Genomic DNA, 18,901 nt, shown 5'->3' on the forward strand with positions numbered 1-18,901 from the left:
AACCGCTATAGTTTCACGTCCTCGCCAAAGCCACGTGATGTCAATTTGAGGTCAAGACAAATAGAAAAGCTTCAAAATTGGAGTTTGTTTTCCAACCGGAAGATGGCGTGCACTTTTATATACAGTCTATAGTGTGTGTGAGTGTATAGGTAGGAGAGATAGGGGGCAGTAGAGTGACAGCATTAAAGGGGACAGGGCCGCGAAACAGGGGAGTGAGTGGATGTCAGGTGGGGGTTCGGGTTGCAGGGAAGCAGCAGGGTGAGGCTGGCAGGAGGCGGGGTTATTCTCAGCTTGGGCAGTGACAGCAGTGGTGGTGGTGTTGGTTTTTTTTAGCAGCCGGGGCCGCTTGGTGGCAGTGTTGCCGTGTCAGAGACAGTTGCAGACTGGGTTGGTTGGCTGGTATGTTGGCAGGCTGGTTGTTGGTTGGTTGGTTGTTTGGTTGGTTGACCGGTTAGGTGCACTCGGCAGCGTGCATAAACGGAGAGCAGGGAGGGGAGGGGTTATATTTTAGTGGGGGGGGGGGGGGGGGCTTCCAGTTGCCGGCGCACCTTGTTGTTGTTGTTGTTTTGTTTTCACATCATGTTGTTCTGCAGCGAGTTTACCTCCGACGAGTTCTCCTCGCCCAGGAGCTTGTGGTTCTCGTGTTTGGGGGTCAGAGAGTTGTGGATGTTGAGGGAGTCGTCCTCCTTGGGCGGAGCCTTCACCGCGTCCTCCACCAGCTTGTTCTGGGAATTAGGATCGTCCTACCAGGGGGAGGGGGAGGGGGTGGAAGGTGGAGATGGAGGGGTAGAAAATACAGTTAGAGTTGTATATGTGCAGTGTTGAATTGAATTGAATTGAATTGAATTGAATTGAATTGAATTGAATTGAATTGAATTGAATTGAATTGAATTGAATTGAATTGAAACTAATCGAATCGAATCGAACAGGCATCAGGTCACTTTTTAGTGTTTGACACCTTACGTTCAGTGCCAACAAAATACATCGTAATCACGCAAGTCTAATTTCTAAAGTCAGAATAACACTCTCAAATGACTGCTATGTCCCACCCCCTGGACTTTGACACACCCCCTGGACTTTGACACACCCCCTGCGCTTTAACCCTTAGAACACAGAGCATTTAGCCTTTCTTCATCACCATGTTAAAAACATGAACGTATATAAATATATACATTATATTGACTTATATCCTTTTTTTCCCCACCACAACCTATAGGCATTCTGATGAAAAATCTATATATATGTTGTTTTTTTTTTTACCCAACTATACTGTATAAGCACGCCTGAGCAAAAAGTTTTTTTTTTTTTTTTTTTCAGAATTCAGATTGAATTCGCAAAATTTGGAAATACGTCAAAGTTTGCTTGGCTTGTTTTTAATGAACAAAAATAAAAGAAAAATGGCATATTTTCTCCACAATTATCCCTACACCTTTGTTTGTTTGTTTTTTTTAAATACGCGATGTAGACAACCCAAATTTTACCCATACCTGCGGCACTGATGACTTGGATTCGGACCTCAGCTTTCACCATTTTTTTCCCTCTTTTACTGTAAGTTGGCTTACAATATTGAATATTGTTAAACTTCAATTTCACCATCACACCAACTTTAAAATAGCGACAATTATGATTTCATGTGCACTTCAGGGGCTTTGGAGCCCGTTTTGGAACCAACTGAAGTCCGACTAAACCTTGGTGACTCATGACTTATGTTTTGGAGATTTTAACACACGTAAATGACACAAATTGTTTTTGTTTAGTTGTATAAAAACCTGACAAAAACATCATCAGAATTTTTCCAACATTGGCACTGAACGTAATCCAGGGTTTCTCGTGCAACACATTTGCATTGTTGTTGCACAGTAGATTTGATTTGATTGGAATAGCATGTGAGCTAAAACGTTAAAAATGTAAAACAAGTGAGAATAAAACCCGAGTAAGACGGACAACGTGGAGCAAAATGCACTATAATAATAATTAAAGAAAGAAAACAGCAGATTTTCAGGCATTGTCCGAGTTATCTAGTGTCTGATCATCATCATCATCATCATCATCATCATCATCATCAGCATCATGCTCGGCTGGCCTGCTGTGTTTGCTCGAGGAGACGCTGAGGTGAACTGCATGAGCGACTCTGGTCACCCCCCCCCTCCCCCCCCCTCCCCTGATCCAGGAAGTACATGCACATCCGCATGCGACAACAACAACAAAAAAATACTGTGTGAGCGATCGCTCATGCAGATCCACGCATCTCCTCCTTTTTCTTTCCATCTACAAAATAAAATAAATAAATAATATAAAATAAATAAGTTATGAGTGGGTACCACCGTCATACATAACCCAAACAGTCACTGGGGAGAGAGAAAGTCATCTGATTTTAATTAAGGTCAGAGGTGGGGTGGGGGTGGCAGCATTGATCCCAGTCTGTTTTTTCCAGCCCTTTTATCCCCCATTAATATTGTACAACATCACTGACTCTGTTCGTCCTGCGCCACCTTGTCTGCACCCCCCACCATTGATGAATGTCTGTGTTTGAATTCAATGGCACTTTTGAGCAAAAGGAAGAGCAGTGAGAGCATTTACCCGCTGGCTGTCGGCCTAGATAGTAACTTCAGGCAGGACGTGTGGATACGTCACTTCCATGGTGACGGGGTACGGGCCCTCTGTCCTCCCGTCAGCGTGAAACTGGAAAATGTTTTTTTTTTTGGTTTGCTTGTTTTATTTGTTGCAAATTTTCATTGTTGTCATACGGAAGAGGATTAGTGCCACACAGGAGATTTTTTTTTTTTTTTCTGACATTAAAATCGCAATTCTGACATTAAACTCAGAAATCTGACTTTAAATCAGATATTCTGACTTTAATCTCACAATTCTGACTTTAAACTCAGAATTCTGACTTTATTCTCACAATTCTGACTTTGAACTCAGAATTCTGGACACCTGTAGTTCTGAGTTTTAAATTCAGAATTCTGAGAATAACGTCAGAATTTGCAGTTTAAACTCAAAATTCTGAATTTAACTCAGAATATGCAGTTTTAAAGTCAGAATTCTGAGAATAGAGTCAGACTTCTGAGCTTTAAGTCAGAATTCTGAAAATAAAGTCAGTCATTTGCAGTTTTAAAGTCAGAACTCAAATGTGTGGCACTAATCCGCTTCCGCATTGTCACGCATGGGTAAGGGAAGAAAATAAAAGGTGGGTGAGGCAGTGGGTGGGAGGCACAGAGTCACAAGGACTTTAGAGGTGTCACATGTGTGTGTGTGTGTGTGTGGGAGGGGAACAGAGATAAACAGGGTTTCTGATGATGATGATGAGGATGATGATGGAGGTCATTACGACTGTGTTTTTTTTCATGTCGACTCAAATAAGAGACACAAAAGTGGGGGAAATTGAGATGTAAAAATCTTAAATTTCAAGTTTGAACATTTTGCTATAATTATTTGGACATTTTGTGTGCAAAGGCGCTGGCAGCAGGATGTGAGGATGGTTCTTTTTTTATTTAGAATAACTGCATATAATAAATGTAACAAATAAATGTGTGTTGTAAGTGTCTGGAGTTGGATTGGACTGCGCAGAGAGTTTGTTTGTATTAACAGTGCGTCTGTGCACATACAATTGAGATTATTTGTATTTGTATATTTGAGTTCATTGACGTGCTTATGGGTTTTTTGGACTAAAAATACGATTTCTCATTGGTTTTAGGCAAACGTCCCTTGTAATTGAGGGGATTTACATTTTTGTCCCATTTCCAAAGCAACAATAATAATAATAATAATAATATTAAGTGAACTTCCTCTCCAAAATAAAGGCCGTTTACCTTTAAAAACCATTTGTGAGTGACTAAACCTTAAACTTCAATACATAAACTTAATTTGGCAAAAAATAAAAATCAACTTTTAAAATAAAAATGTTTCAAAATTCAATATATAAATGGAATATGGCCACTCTACATGAAGCATCACCGGTCTGATCGTGTGTCTGTGTGAGAGCAGATTCAGTCTGACGGAAATACAATCCTCTGCAGCTCTGTCTGTTCAATTCATTTTCCTCTGCTGGATTTATTTGGTATTGACAAAATGAAATAAAGAGAAAATCAATTTGAGTGTTTGTTGTCGAGGAAGAATGATTGAGGACAATCAGGTTCAGTGGAACACAGACTGTTCTGTTCCTGCTGCAACATTTTGGTTTGTGGATGAAACAGGACGTTTGAGGTTTGGTCAACACCGATCAACAGCTTTGACCAATCCATGAACCAAAGAACTAACAAATGAATCCAGAAAACAATCCAGACAGTTTCATCAATTATGAATATAATCATTACTTGCAGCCTTTGTGTCATAACTGTATCGTACGATTTTGTTTTGATATCTGTTTCAAAGTCAGCAACATATGGAAGTCCATTTCTGCCAGAAAACTTAGCCTTGATAATAGAAATATCATAAAGTCATAATTGTGACTTTTTTAAATCTCATCATTTTGACCATTTATCTCATAATGATGACTTTTAATCTCATAATTTTGACTTTTTTTAATCTCATAATTTCGTTTCGTTTCGTTAAAATAGTTTTTCCTGTCCTTTTCCTGGTGTAAATGGGCTTCCATAGCAGCATATTACTTGAGTAATTTTTGTCAAAGTGACACTGATGATAACTTTAGTGTTGACTGTGTGGTGGAGGTCAAGGTAAGACTCTGACTAAAAGCTTGACAGAGCGTGATTGACAGGGCCACAGTAACGATGACAGCTGTTTAGGAAAGTGAGGGGAGGGGGAGGGCAGGTGTTAAAGGGGGGAGAACGAGGAGGAGGAGGAGGACTGTCTGATATTTGGGATTTTTTGGTCTTACCTCGCAGTCGGACTCCTCTTTGGTCTTACACTCCCAGGTATATCTGCTCATGGTTTTCTGAGGGGAGGGGGACGGGGCAAAGGGTTATCACTCCTCAAAAACCATTCAAGGTGTCATCAGAAAGAGAGAGAGAGACAGACTGAAGACGAGCAGGAGGAAGAGCGACAGATCAGTGACCAAACAGAGAGATTAAGTAGCAAGAGAGAGAGACAGAGGAGGCATTGAGACTTCCTGTCAGACGACAGCTGATGCTCCCAGCTGGATCTGGATCATCACACACTCTGTTCAAACACACACTCTCGCCTGTTTCCTCATTTATTTGCCGGGCATTAAAGCGGTAAATAAACAGCAGTGAGGTTTCTGCACCGCACTGGGTTGTTAGTTTGGAAGTGAGTTTGTGAGTGAGTGTGGTTTAGGAATATTTGGGAGGGGGGAAAGTCGTTTTACTTTTGCTTTGGAGAAGTCTGTATTTCTAATTTAGTTTGGCATGAGGTTGGAAAAATGGGTGAGAAAAGTGAAGGGCTGAATGGTAGTTCTGTTGTGTTTGTTTTACGCGAAATGGACGGAGAGAAGTAAGCACGCACGATGTCTGCGAACTGAAAATAAGACACATGTTGCTGTAGCACACTTGTATTATAACAGGTTTCCTCCTATATGCCTGTTATTACATTTAAAAAAGGTGTGTGTTTTGCTGAAAACAGAGTCAAATCTGCGTGGAAGCAATTCCATACAAAGACAAATCAAAGCCTTATAATAATCGCGACTGTCATATCAAATCAAATGAAATATTTGAATTTTAGCAGTAGATTCCACTCGATGCAATGTCGCAGTGTTTAGATTTAGACAGAAATGGTGGAAAGATAAAGTCCACCTCGATTTTCGTGGAAGAAAACATAGGAATATTGCATTTTCTGTGTTTATCTTATCATGTTTAGATCGTCTGTTCCTCATACATTAACAACAACAAAAAAACTGCTTTGTTTGTGCTTATTAACGCCATCTACTGATAATCTGTCTAATGGCAGCAGAAATATGATCCAGTGAGCACTGTCCGAAAAAAATACATTCCACAAAAGAAAGCCTACGCCCAAAACTCTGCTCTATAGCACCACTAGTGGTGAGAAACTCCAGTGGGTGCCTTTAAGTGCTTGAAAACAAACAATGTGGAATATTTAACTACTATATATTAACTACTATCCAGTGCTTAGGGGATGTTAAATGTGGATGGTGTTTTAGCAAAATGGATTTGGCATTAAAACACTGTAAAGAACTTGTTGCACTATCGCTTCAGAGGTGAGCAAAACTACTGATGGAGTTGTTAGAGGGTGGTACCACGTGTTAAGGCGACAGACATTTAAAAAATTCAAATGAAAACACAACAAAACTCTATCTCAGTCGTAGCGCCAAAACTACCCATGCTGCTACAACCGTACAGCAGCGCCGTTGCTAGCTACGCATGCTTCCGTTAGTGAGGCACCGGCGGGCACTCCACTGCCGCCTGCGTTGCATCTCAGATGTTTATCCTGATCGACCATTTCTCGTGAAAAATATCCTTACCTGTTTTATGACATCAATCCCGCCAATCACAAGAGTCCCTCCCACACTTCCCATTTTCATTTTTCAGGATAAACAAGTAAAGCAGAAATAAAAAAAAAATGCTGTTAAAAAGTACAGATTTGGCAGTGGCTCACATGGCCACCGGATGGCGCATGCTAGCGAAAGAGCAGGCAATGCCATGACGTACCAATGCCAGAGGCGGTTTTAGAAGCTGGGAAAGAGAAAGGAGGAAGGGGGGGGGTGGGGGGGCGGAGGGGTCGCAGCAAAGGACTGTGGGAGTTTTCTTTCACATAAAAAAGGGCTGAGGGTAAAGTTCGGGTGATCAGCGCCGTGAGATCTGTCCATAAATGTTCAGCCGGGAATTTAACCTCTAACCCCTGGTTGTGTACCAGCTGATCTATGCTGCGTTGTTTTGACAACATGATAAAACGCAATTCTACCTTTAAATGGTTGAAAATGTTTTTTATATTTCCTGTCATGTCTTTTTGCTTTGCTGTGACTATTTTTAAATAAAAATAATAAGCCACAAAATGAAACTATGAGGCTTGATAGACTGTGCGTTGCCTTGGCAACAAGTTGCAAGATCCCCCTAGTCCCTCCTGGGATGTGTTTAAGCACTTTTTTATGACTTACTGTTATTGTTTTATTTAAACTTTATCCAGGCAGAAATAAAACTAAAATGTACAGAATATCAGATAATCAGTGAATTTGTTATAAAATTAATATAGTGCTAAAGTGCTATCAGGCAAAAGTTTTGTAGATTGCTCCAGTAAAAGCGAGCCACATATTTAAAATGCTTTTATTTTTTATTCATTTTCATATTGATTTTTAACGTTTAGTTTCTCAGTTTTTTTGTGGATTAATGTTAAAAAGTTGTTTGAAACTGGTTTATTATCATTATTACAATTAGCTCGATTGCTACGCATGCGCTTCATTTGCATTTTCATTTATTCTCCAGCCATTTTGCTTTACTAATTCATTCATCCTGGGGGCCGGATTGGACCCACTGGTGGGCCGGTTCTGGCCCGGGGGCCGTATGTTTGACACTTTTGATCTATCATTATCACCTATCATCTACCATTTACAAAGGCACAAAACATTTAGCCACTTATAAAAAAAACCTTTGTAACAGTAAACACTAGAAGATTTCTGACAACAAGCTAAGCTAATGCTAACAGCAGCTTAGTCAACTGAATCGTTTTTTAACACTTATTTATGTTCTTTATTTTCAACTTTAGCTGATGAATTAAACTGCAAATGTAATATATATATATATATATTCACAGCATGATTAGATTCTAATCATGCTGTGAAATTTTTCACAAATTCAACCTGGGGGCCGGATCAAAACCACTGGTGGGCCAGATCTGGCTGGGGGGCCTTATGTTTGACACCCCTGATCTATTTATTATCACCTATCATCTACCATTTACAAAAGGCACAAAACATTTAGCCACATTTATCTGGAACTGAAAATTTTATATTTCACAGTATTATAAGATTGTATCATACTGTGACATTTTTCACAAATTCATCCTGGGGGCCAGATTGGATCCACTGGTGGGCCAGTTTAGCCACATTTAAAAAAAATAAAAAAATAAACTTTGTGAACGCTAGAAGACTTCTGACCTGACAACAAGCTAGCAGCAGCTTAGCATACTGTGTCTAATCATACTGTGAAATGTTTCACAAATTCATCCTGGGGGCCAGATTGGACCCACTGGTGGGCCAGTTCTGGCCATACGTTTGACGCCCCTGATCTATGGAAGAAAACTCCCACCATTCATCCTTTCATAATTTGACTCCACCCTCCCCCTCCTCCTCCTTCTCTTCCTCCTTTAGCGCTTCACACCTCTGAGTATTGGACGGTACTCATGCCCATGCATCAGAGGGAGAGTCAGGGAGTCCAGGTAGGGTTTTGAAGGGGGGGGTGGGGGTGCAGAAAAAATGGGGGTGAGAGAGAGAGGCAAGAACCACGTTACCTGACAGATAATGTTATCATAGTAAGCCAATGCACGGGCATGAGGGACGTTAGGAGGGGTGTCGCACAGTTTCCTTACATTTGGGTGGGAGCCCTCAGCGATGGTGGACAGCGAGAAATTATCATTGTGCTGCTCCGATGAAGGCCGGTACTTACTGCTGGGCGTCGGCAGCGTGAAGAGGAGGAGGAGGAGGAGATAGGAGAGAGGACAGAAGTCAGGATTTCGGGATTGAGGAAGGAGAGAGGGAAGGTCAAGATAATGAAAATAATAAAAGAAAAATATTTGAAAATGATGAAGTGAGAAGACGAGACGGGGGACGAGGCGACATTTGCAGGTGATGAATCGCACGGTGACAAAAAGACAAATGGAGAGAAGGCGAAGCAGAGGGAGAAAGAAAGAGGATAGAGAAGACAAAAGAGGGAATTAGGAAGAAGAAGAAGAATTGTTGCATTGTTGAAGGAAAGAAGGGATCGTCGTGAGAGAGAGAAAAAGGAGGGGAGGGGAAAAAACAGCAAGAAAGCAGCATTAGACAAACATTAGATCTGTGATGCAACAACGTGAGAACATAGTTCTTTCCTTTTCTGTTTGACAATCAAATTTGGGTTACCTGGTTATTGTGAGTGTGACTCACATTTAATCTTTGACAGAATCCAGCAGAGACAGTGTTTTTGTACACATACTTAAAAACTATGATCATAGAGAGAATATTATATTTATATAGTATCTCTACTGACACACTGCAAACAAACATGCTTCATTAAAGTTGATCGATGTTGAGTTGTTGAGTTTTGGAGGAAGATAAATATCGGAAGGTCACACAGAGAAGAAGCAACTTTCCATTCTTAATATGTTCTGCTTTGTTAGGAATAATCTAATTATCATCCTAGTCCTACTTAAACTGGACTTTAACATACCTGTGAACATATTAATAAGACTGAGATTTAACTAATTTCAGACTAATAAAGCAAGACAATGTGGCTGGGAAATAAATCGAGCACGTAAATAACTATAATTTCAAACCTTTGACATCATTTTTACAGGAAACGGTAAATTTGAATACTCATAACAATTATATTTTAGCATTAAAGATATCATCTTGGTTAAAGAGCTTCTACATGCTGCCGTATTAACTCTTACAGAAACATAAAACGTCATTTTTTCATAATTATCAGTGCTGTATGTCAGGTTCAATACAATTTTGTTGTAAACTCTTTTCTATTTTATTCTCCTTATGTTATATTTATCCGTCTATCTCGTCTTCTAGATCTAGAATTGTGTAAACTTTAAGCTCATAATGAACCTGTGTCTGATTCTAAAGAAGTGTTGTGTAGTCAGTCGATGTCCTGAGGCCCTACACTTAATTTGAATTTATTAAATTCAACATTTAATTATATATAAGCCTATCTAGTGTTTTAATTACAATTGTCTACATGTATATTTTGATTTAATGTTTTAATTCCGTTTTATTTCTGTCTGTTTTTGTTATTTACAGATTCATTTTGCGTCATAAATGTTTGTCGTGAACTATATATCAAAACACTTTTACTTTGAAATGGTGTGCGATGTCATGCCAAATAGTAGTTTAATTTCTAATCACTAAACCAGACTTTTTTTCACATGACCTGGCCCCTCCTGACCAGACTAGTTCACTGGCCTCCAGGTCATTTTGAGTTTGAGGCCCCTGGTTTAGGTCTTTTCTAAGTTCATATCTGTGCCGTAGAAAATATGTACTGTGGCGGTGGTGACGTGAGGTATCGCTCCATCACATTTTAAATCTGAACATTAAACTCAACCAATGACTCAATTTCTGCAATATCGGCTCAATAAAAGTGAAATTAGATCAAATCAGTAAAAACAAACTGGAAATGAGTCACTTCAGCCTGGTAATCTGATCATAACCAAACGGACCTGAGCAGTTTTCTGTGTGCTCTCATCCTCCTCTTCCTCCTCCTCTTCCTCCTCCTCACTCTGACACGGACGCTTATCTCTGTTCTCGCTCTCGTGACCAGGATGTTGGGTCTGATCTGAACTGCGGCAGAGAAACACTGCGACTGCAGCACTTTACCAACAGCAGATGGAGAAGTGTGGGAGTCTCAGCGCGTCTGTGCAGCTATTCTTCTGAGGACCACATCCATAGCCTTGACATACACCACAATGCAAAGCTGAGCCCTGCACTTAACCAGTTCCTTAGAGGTGAAGTTCTTGCCTCATCAGGACCAGGTTTTGGTCTCCATGAGGACTAACTGGTCCTGGGTTTATGCCAGAAAAAAAGTCCAAAAGAGGCGACAAATACAAGAACACACACTGAACCATGTCATGCCTAGCTTTCTTCTCTCCAGTTTTTCCTTCATCCTCCTCCTCCTTCTACTCACTCCTTTTTGATTTCTTCTCGCCGGCCACTTGATGAGGCTGTTGTCTCTTTCATACTACACCCCGCTGCTGCACACACACACACACACACACACACACACACACACACACACACACACACACACACACACACACACACACACACACACACACACACACACACCACAGGTCGCACAGCTGTATGTAGGTCAGCCATACCTCTCCCTCACTCCCCCACCTCCTCCTGTTCACACTGCCCTACTTTCAGCTGAATCCAGAGAACCAATGACATCATCCTTTTCTCCTCCTTCGTCCCCCCCTTTAATTTCTGCTCGCTGGCATCACAGCTGTTCCTGACCACACTTGATAATCTCCTCTCCGCCATGACTGCCATGGCAACCGTCCCCCAGTGTTGTAGCGCTGCAGCGTCTCAGCGATGATGAGGAGACAGACTGAGGTTCCTCTGGTACGACATTTTCTGCCGCTCATCCACAGCGGCTCTGTTGCTAGGGAGATCGCCGCTAAAACACGACAGAGCAAAGGCACAGCGATGCAGAAACGAGCTGTTTTATATTCAGTCCGTCGCTCTCATTCTCCCCTCCTGCAGTTTAACTGCTCCGTCCATCTCGTATCACGTATTTCAAATGGAAATAACGAAGCTTTAAGGGTTTTTTTTTAACGTAGGCATCTGCAAACATCAGGGTGTCGTCAGCATACACAATGATCTTTTAAAAAAATCAAAAACAGACAAACTAGAATTAAACGAGTTATAATCTCTTAAGATTTCCCCAGAAATAGATTTGATTAAAGTCTGATTTTCATTGTACTTTGATAGCTGGGAGATATTTCAGTTAAAATACCCATTTTGCTTCGACGTAAACGAGTTTAGGCTCGTCTGTGCGTCCAATGGAAGAGCTTCGCGTGTCCAGATCTTGTGACACTTAACGGGCTCTGACAAGAAAAGGCATCATAAAACCAGCTTCTATCAGACCCTGATGCCCTCGTTGGCTAAATATACGACAAAATGGGCGAGAGTTTGTTGTACTTTTTTGCAGAAACAACCAAAAACACACCTGAAGACAAGCCCCATGAAGAACAAGGACACTGTTGCCGTGGTTACGCTTCAACAGCTTTGATTCGGTCCCTCGTTCAAACTGAATTATGTCGGATTTCTGCGTGAACCGTCCACATCAGATAGCTATACTGACGAGACTGAAACTAGTGGAGAAGGAGCTCCTCAGGAAATTATCGGAGCGATTCGCTCTCTTTTTCACAGAAAAGAACACTTTCGATACCAGATTATTTCTCCTTCAGTTCATCTCCTGCATTCCTTCATTGTCCTCCTCACTCGCTCACCACAACGCTCATACTTTTCTCTCTCTCACACACACACACACACACACACACACACACACACACACACACACACACACACACACACACACACACACACACACACACACACACACACACACACACACACACACACACACACACACACACACACACACACATATCCAACCCCCTCCACCAGACTGTCCTTGTCTGTGTTCACTGTCATTGTCGCCCTTCCCCCCTCGACCCAATATCCCTTCTTGCCGTCTAGAGCAGACCCTCCTCATCCTCCCCACTCTCCTCTTCTTTCTCCTTCTCTATCTATCTAAAGCAATGTAAATACAGAGGAGTGGTTGTATGAGGTTTGGCACGTTATCTCACCAGTAACATGGCCCTACATTGGCTGGAAAATACATTTTGTAAACCACTCTCTCTCCCACACCAAAGTCCATAGAGAAAAGCAGCGTTTTTAGCACACTTAGACACAGGAGATTCTGGTCGATCGCTGCCTCATTTGGTGAGTTTGTGCCACTTTGGTAAATCCAAACACTGGATTTCAGACCTCAAAGTCACAACACGACACGTGTGAACGCGCTGACGGAGGCAACGGCGGTTCAAACACTGCCGTGTGCTGTGATGTAAAATCACTGATTTTCTCTATGGACTTTGGTGCAGGAGAAGACACAGTTCAGCTTCCAGCTGATAAAGGCAGTTTTTCATGACGAGATCAAGACAGTAACCAATATTCTTGAGATATAGTGGGCTCAAGTAAGCAGGGAGTTGATAATATGTGATATATAATATATGATAATATGTTTATAAACCCTTTGTTAAGTGACTGGTTCAGTGAAATGTCAGCGTGTTCGCTGGTGTGTTTGGGAGAGTGAGTATTGATGATGTGTCAATGCCATCGCACTGAACTAAAACTGAACTGTCCCTTTAAAGCTGTTGTTTTATTTCTTCTAAACTCTCTCTCTTTATCGACCAATCTGCCTCTGTCACTCTCTCAACTTTACACCGAACACCAGTGGGGGCAGCAGTTTTGGCCCAGAGGCAGCAGCGTCAGCCACACAAATAAAGCTTTCTGCTCCACTCATTAAAATTGATGAGGGGTAATGTATCGCTGCCGACTCTCAGACTCTCGGCGTGGAACTGCAGGTTCACATGTGGCAGATGCTGGGTCTCGATTCCACCGAGCAAGGCACTAAAGTCATTACTTTTCCATTTTGATCGATCGTTTAAGGGCTGAACATTAAATCATTTTCAATTGAAAATACAAACGACAAATCATAAAGGCTAGAGTTTATTTGTTCCACTCGTGATTGTTCTACATTAGGGCTGCAACTAATGATTGTTTTCATAATTGGAGACTGTGGTGATGATCTTCTAGATGAATCAATTACATGTTTGGGTCCATAAAATATCGGAAATGTTCAAAAATCTTGTTCAGAATTTCCCAAACATGAAATTGACTATTTTTTGCTTTGTTCACAAACGGAAAGAGACATATAAATATAAATATCACAGTATTTTTCTAGTGCTCTTTACATAATTTCCCTCCTTATACACATGTTAGTTCTCGGCATATTTTACTCCTTATACAGACTCACAATAGGTAATAATTTACATCATAATATATGTACTAATATTTTGCCTTACAAGGTTGTTTTTTTAAGAATGTGTCCTCTACACTCTTAGAAATAAGGGTTCCAAAAGGGTCCTTCTACAAGGGCTGAGGTTCTACCTGGAACCATTTGCTTCATTTGCTTTTTTCAAGAGTTCTTGGTAACACTAATGGTTCCAGTAAGAACCATTTTGATCCAGAGAACCCTTTAAAAACCCTTTCCTGAATAAAGGGTTTTAAAAGGTTCTTGGTGGAACCCTCCAAAAGAGTTCCAGGTGGAAATTTTATAAAAAGGTTCTACCTGGAGCCAAAAAGGGTTCTCCTATGAGGACAAGCCGAAGAACCTTATATGTTTCTACTTAGCACTTTTATTTCTAAGAGTGTATACATATTCACATCTTACCATATCCACATAAAAACACCATTTAAGTTCTCATCCTTACATTAATATATACGTTTTTGATTGTGTCACGCATTAATGATTTCTATCAGAGAACCACACATCATTCATGCATATTAATTGACATAAGTGTGGACAGACGTAATTGCACCTTTCCGATTCCCTAAAATCCCTTTAACGAAAAATGAAATATGAAGAATATATGAGCCAAAAGTAGAGCCCTGATTATAAATAAAGATTGTCATGGATTTGGTATTAGTTGTCACGCGTTTTCAGCTTGCCTCACCTGCGCTTGCGCAGCTTCTTGTTCTCCGTCTTGAGCACGTGGAGCTTCTTGGCGAAGCAGACGACAATCATGAAGAGCAGCAGCAGCACCAGGGCCGAGGCGCCCACGGCCAGACACATCACCTGGAACTCGGTCACCACCGACTCGCAGCGAGCGCCCTTGTGCCAGATGTAATCCTGGACGTTGCATCTGAGGAGAGGTCAGAGAGGACGGTTAGTGGACATGCGGTTTTATATAGAGATGTAGTTTGCCTGGGAGGAAAAAGAACTCTGTTTGAATGAAAGTCTAAAAAGGGAAAATTAGCATTTTCCTGAGGAGTTAATGGTCTCAATCTCTAATTCGAGGTCTTCTTCATTAGCCTTGTCAGTTGTATATAGAATAGAAAAATATGATCCAATTTAGAGGAAAATAGATGATAAATTACGGCAGACTAACGGAAAGTCTGAGTCCAAGGTGTCATCTAGCAAGACTTTAAATAAAAACACACCCTAGAGAATCCTTGAGATGCTCCGACTGACTTCCGTGTCAGTTTTTATTGACACTGGCTGATTATTATTAATTAATCAGGCAATTATTATTATTTTTTTTTTTTTTTTACGTTTGCTCTTAGGAACTTGCCCTATACGGCAGTATTTCATCCAGTTTGTTTTTTAATGCAGACCATAAGTGCTGTTCAATCAGAGTTTATTTAAGTTAACCTATTTTGTGCATCATTTTTAATTATATAATAATAATAACAATAATAATAACAATAACTGTTGTATTTTATCAGATAGCTGAAAAGAAAACCAAAAAAATCTCTCAAATTGTACTAAATGCATTTTAGCATAATTTTTTTAAGCCTCCCTGTTCTACCTGAGGATTTCCTTTCTGTTCCTCATTATTTTAGCTGTATATTAATAAAAAAATTGATTAAATGAATAAAATGGTCACATGTCCAGCAACATGGTGCCTGTTACATAAATCTTGAGCATTATTGTGAAATATTGGACCACAGATGCGTTAGCACCACGGAAAAATCACAGTGAAAGGACACAAAAAAAGAAATGCCCTCTGGGGATTTTAAACATGTTCAATGTCATCCTACACAAACACACACACAGATATTCTGTGTAACACACACACACACACACACACACACACACAAAGCACAGTCATTAAAGACACGTGCTCCTCAAAGATATAACACAGTACATATGGGCGTCCACGTGTGGATGTACTCAGACTCTCTCTGTGGCCGTTTGGCAGAGAACGTGATCTGCCAGGGGACGTAAATGGTGGACAGATGGCTCCGTCTTCATTCTGCTGGCACAAATCTATTTCACCACTTAACGAGACAACAGCGCTGCTGAGCAGCGACGACGACGACGCCGCCGCTGCCACCTCGCTGTCTCACGAGTGGAAAAATGTGAGATGTGTGGCTGTGCATTATTACAACTCAGTGTCCACCGGAACGGCTTCGATAAGAGACGGTTCTCCAGGTTTTTAAAACATAACACTTAGAAATCACTTAAAAAAACACTTTTTTCCAATGAATATAACATTAAATGAATCATAAATACACTCTATACATTGTTAATGTGGTAAACGACTATTCTAGCTGCAAACGTCTGTTTTTAATAGAATATGTGCATAGGTGTATAGAGGCCCATTTCCAGTGTTCTAATGGTACATTGTGTTTGCTAATGGTGTTAGAAGGCTATTGGATGATTAGAAAACCCTTGAAAACCCTTGTGCAATGATGTTAGCACAGCTGAAAACAGTTTTGCTGGTTCTTTGACGAAAGAGAAAAATCATTATTTCTAATCTTGTCAATGCCTTGACTGTATTTTCTATTAATTTTGCTACTCTTTTGGTGAATAAAAATGTGACTTTTAATGGAAAACACAAAACAAATTGTATAGGTGACCCCAAACTGTAGTATAGATGGTCAAAACATGTGTGCAGATGTTTCTAATAAAGTGGTTGGTGACTGCATTCAAATCAATCTTTTACGGACTCTGCATTGACTTCCATTCATTGAGACAGTCTATCCAAAGCCTTATCCCTTACCTTAACCAGTTTGGACCAGGTTTTAGTCTCCATTAGGACTACTGCTAAGGTCAGTGTTACCATCTGACCTAAGTGGCTAACCTTAACCCTTACTTTAACCTAAACCCAATTCTAAGTCTAAAACCAAGTATCAGCCCTTTTAAGGTGTGACAGAACGTGAGAACCAGCCAAAAATGTCCTCACTCCCAATGGTTTTTTTGGTCCTCACAAAGACACCCATACAAGACACACACATATAAATCCTTTTAAGGACTCTGCATATCCATCAGCCTATCCAAAGCCTTTTCCATAACCTTAACTTAGCCACAAAGCAAACCTTAGCCCTTAAACCTTTACATGACCAGTTCCTCAGGGTTAAGGTTACAGTGTCTATGATGTCCTCACCACTAATGCTAAAGTAGTTATGCTTGTGCGCATGTGTGTGTGTCCACTCGTCAACCAGTAGAACCAGTAGGGGACTCACGTTGAACAGGGGACATTTTTCATAAAGCACATTTTAAGTAATAATGTGGTAAAAGACCTTTAAAGTAAAATTTCTATGGTTTTGTTTTTATTTAAAAATGACCAGAAACCCAAGTCCCCTGTTTGTCTGTGAAGAATGACAGTCCCCTCTTTGCCTAACGTGTATGTGTGTGTGTGTGTGTGTGTGTGTGTGTGTGTGTGTGTGTGTGTGTGTGTGTGTGTGTGTGTGTGTGTGTGTGTGTGTGTGTGTGTGTGTGTGTGATATTTCCAGCTACACTCCACCTCTGCACAATTTTGCGTGTCCCAAAGACGAGGTTCATGTGCAAGTCAGGGTCAGGTGGAGGGACGCTGTATGGAGGATGTGCCGGTCGTCACGGCAACCCAGCTGAGCCACAAACGCGGCATGACATGTCCCATTCCATCACAGAGTGGCCATTTTCCTCTCTCTCTCTCCTCCTGCACTCCTTCGCTCCTGCTGCTTGTCCTGTTGAAAATCTTTTTTTTTATTATTCACTGACTCTTTGCCTCCCCTCCATCATCCCTCCCTCCTTCCCTCCTCCAGTCTCCCCCCACCTGTGCTGCACTCGACCGAGCGCCTCCAGCTGAATCATGTCTCTGCTTTCAGATTGTGCAACTGATTTTTTTCCCTCTCTCTCTGACATCAGAAGGAAAACGCAGCAGTCAAAGGTGACCGTTGGGTTAGTTTATTATGAGAAAATGTTTGGGAAAACAAAACCCAGAGCTGAACTGACCTGTTCTAACCTCAGCCTGATGTAACTTGTTCCTCTACGGCGTAGAGCGCCACCACTATCCAAAAAAAAAACAACATGATTATAAGTCCGGACAAAAGCTTCTGAGAGGCTGAACGTGTGATGTTATTTATCAATAATTGCATAATAACCTTTCAGGATAATATGAATGAAGTTAGAGAGAGAGAGACTTCAGAAATCTGGCCTTTTATGACAGAAAGTTTGGACCAATCACAGGACAGTTCAGACAAAGAAGGTGCCTCCTATTGGTCGTTCGACTACACAGCTGCACAAACATGATAGGAAAGTCATTTTCGATTGCTGCTTGGTCATAAATCAAGGATGTTGGACAAACAGATTTGATGATGACTGTATATAAATTATTTCTCACCCTGGTCACTCACTGTTTGAACTCTTGCCCTCAGGGAGACGTTACAGATGTCTAAAAAACAAGGACTAGCAGGTTTAGGAATAGCTTCTTTCCCAACGCAATATCAATTTTAAATGAAGCTAAACTTTTTTAATAATGTCATTTGCATTGTTACTCAGCACTTTGCGCTTGTTTATTTTTTACTATTATTTATCACAGGCTTTTATTATTTATCACATAGGCTGCATGGAGGATGTTTGCAATGTTGCAATGGATGGTGGGAGGATGTATTGAAACGTGTGTATGCATGTGTATGTGTGTGTGTAAGGGTGAAAATTTGCAATGAATGTGTTGTAAATGGATTTTTTTAAGTGTATATGTGTTGACGCACTTTACTGGATTAGCTCTATTAATCTCATTGTACTTAAATGCAATGACAATAAAGGCATTCTTTTCTATTCTGTTATTTGAACAATTTAGGGGTAAAAATAGCAACATTTGCTGACAGATAATCAAATGGCCATGTGATTTATTTTGCACGGAGCCACAGGACACAGTACACAGGTACGCTGGCTATTTGTAGCGCTGCTCTTTTCGTTGAATAAACAGACCGCTCCAGTTCAACTGTAGGCACGCTAACAGCGCTAACACAGCTAATGGAGCTAACTGGGAAACGCCTGGACTATGGTGCCGTGCCACGTAAATATGGCGTCACACACAGCTTTTTCCGATCAGTTGTCATGGAAACGCATTGCGTGTTAACGTGTTATCGTTGACACAGTTAACGCTGTTAATGTGCCCAGCACTAATAGAAAGGCGGAGTCTCAGGTGGTGGCGGCAAAAAGCTTTGCGAGAAGAAGCAAGAAGGAGCGAACCTTGAACTAAAGCAAGGATTCTT

At 40.9% G+C, this 18,901-nt stretch overlaps 1 protein-coding gene across 1 annotated transcript in view; it reads right to left on the reverse strand.

The window, feature by feature from the left end:
• Nucleotides 1–572: 572 nt before the first annotated feature.
• Nucleotides 573–18,901, reverse strand: part of cspg5a (chondroitin sulfate proteoglycan 5a) — a gene marked incomplete at both ends in the record, with an annotated part of 46,121 nt that continues 27,792 nt past the window's right edge. The window contains 4 exons of the mRNA XM_083893233.1: nucleotides 573–743; nucleotides 4,838–4,894; nucleotides 8,377–8,533; nucleotides 14,371–14,559. Coding sequence (XP_083749359.1) covers nucleotides 573–743; nucleotides 4,838–4,894; nucleotides 8,377–8,533; nucleotides 14,371–14,559 — 574 coding nt within the window. The remainder of the gene's footprint in view (nucleotides 744–4,837; nucleotides 4,895–8,376; nucleotides 8,534–14,370; nucleotides 14,560–18,901) is intronic.

The sequence above is a fragment of the Microchirus variegatus genome (assembly GCF_963457635.1).
Source record: "Microchirus variegatus genome assembly, chromosome: 1".
Lineage (NCBI taxonomy): Eukaryota > Metazoa > Chordata > Actinopteri > Pleuronectiformes > Soleidae > Microchirus > Microchirus variegatus.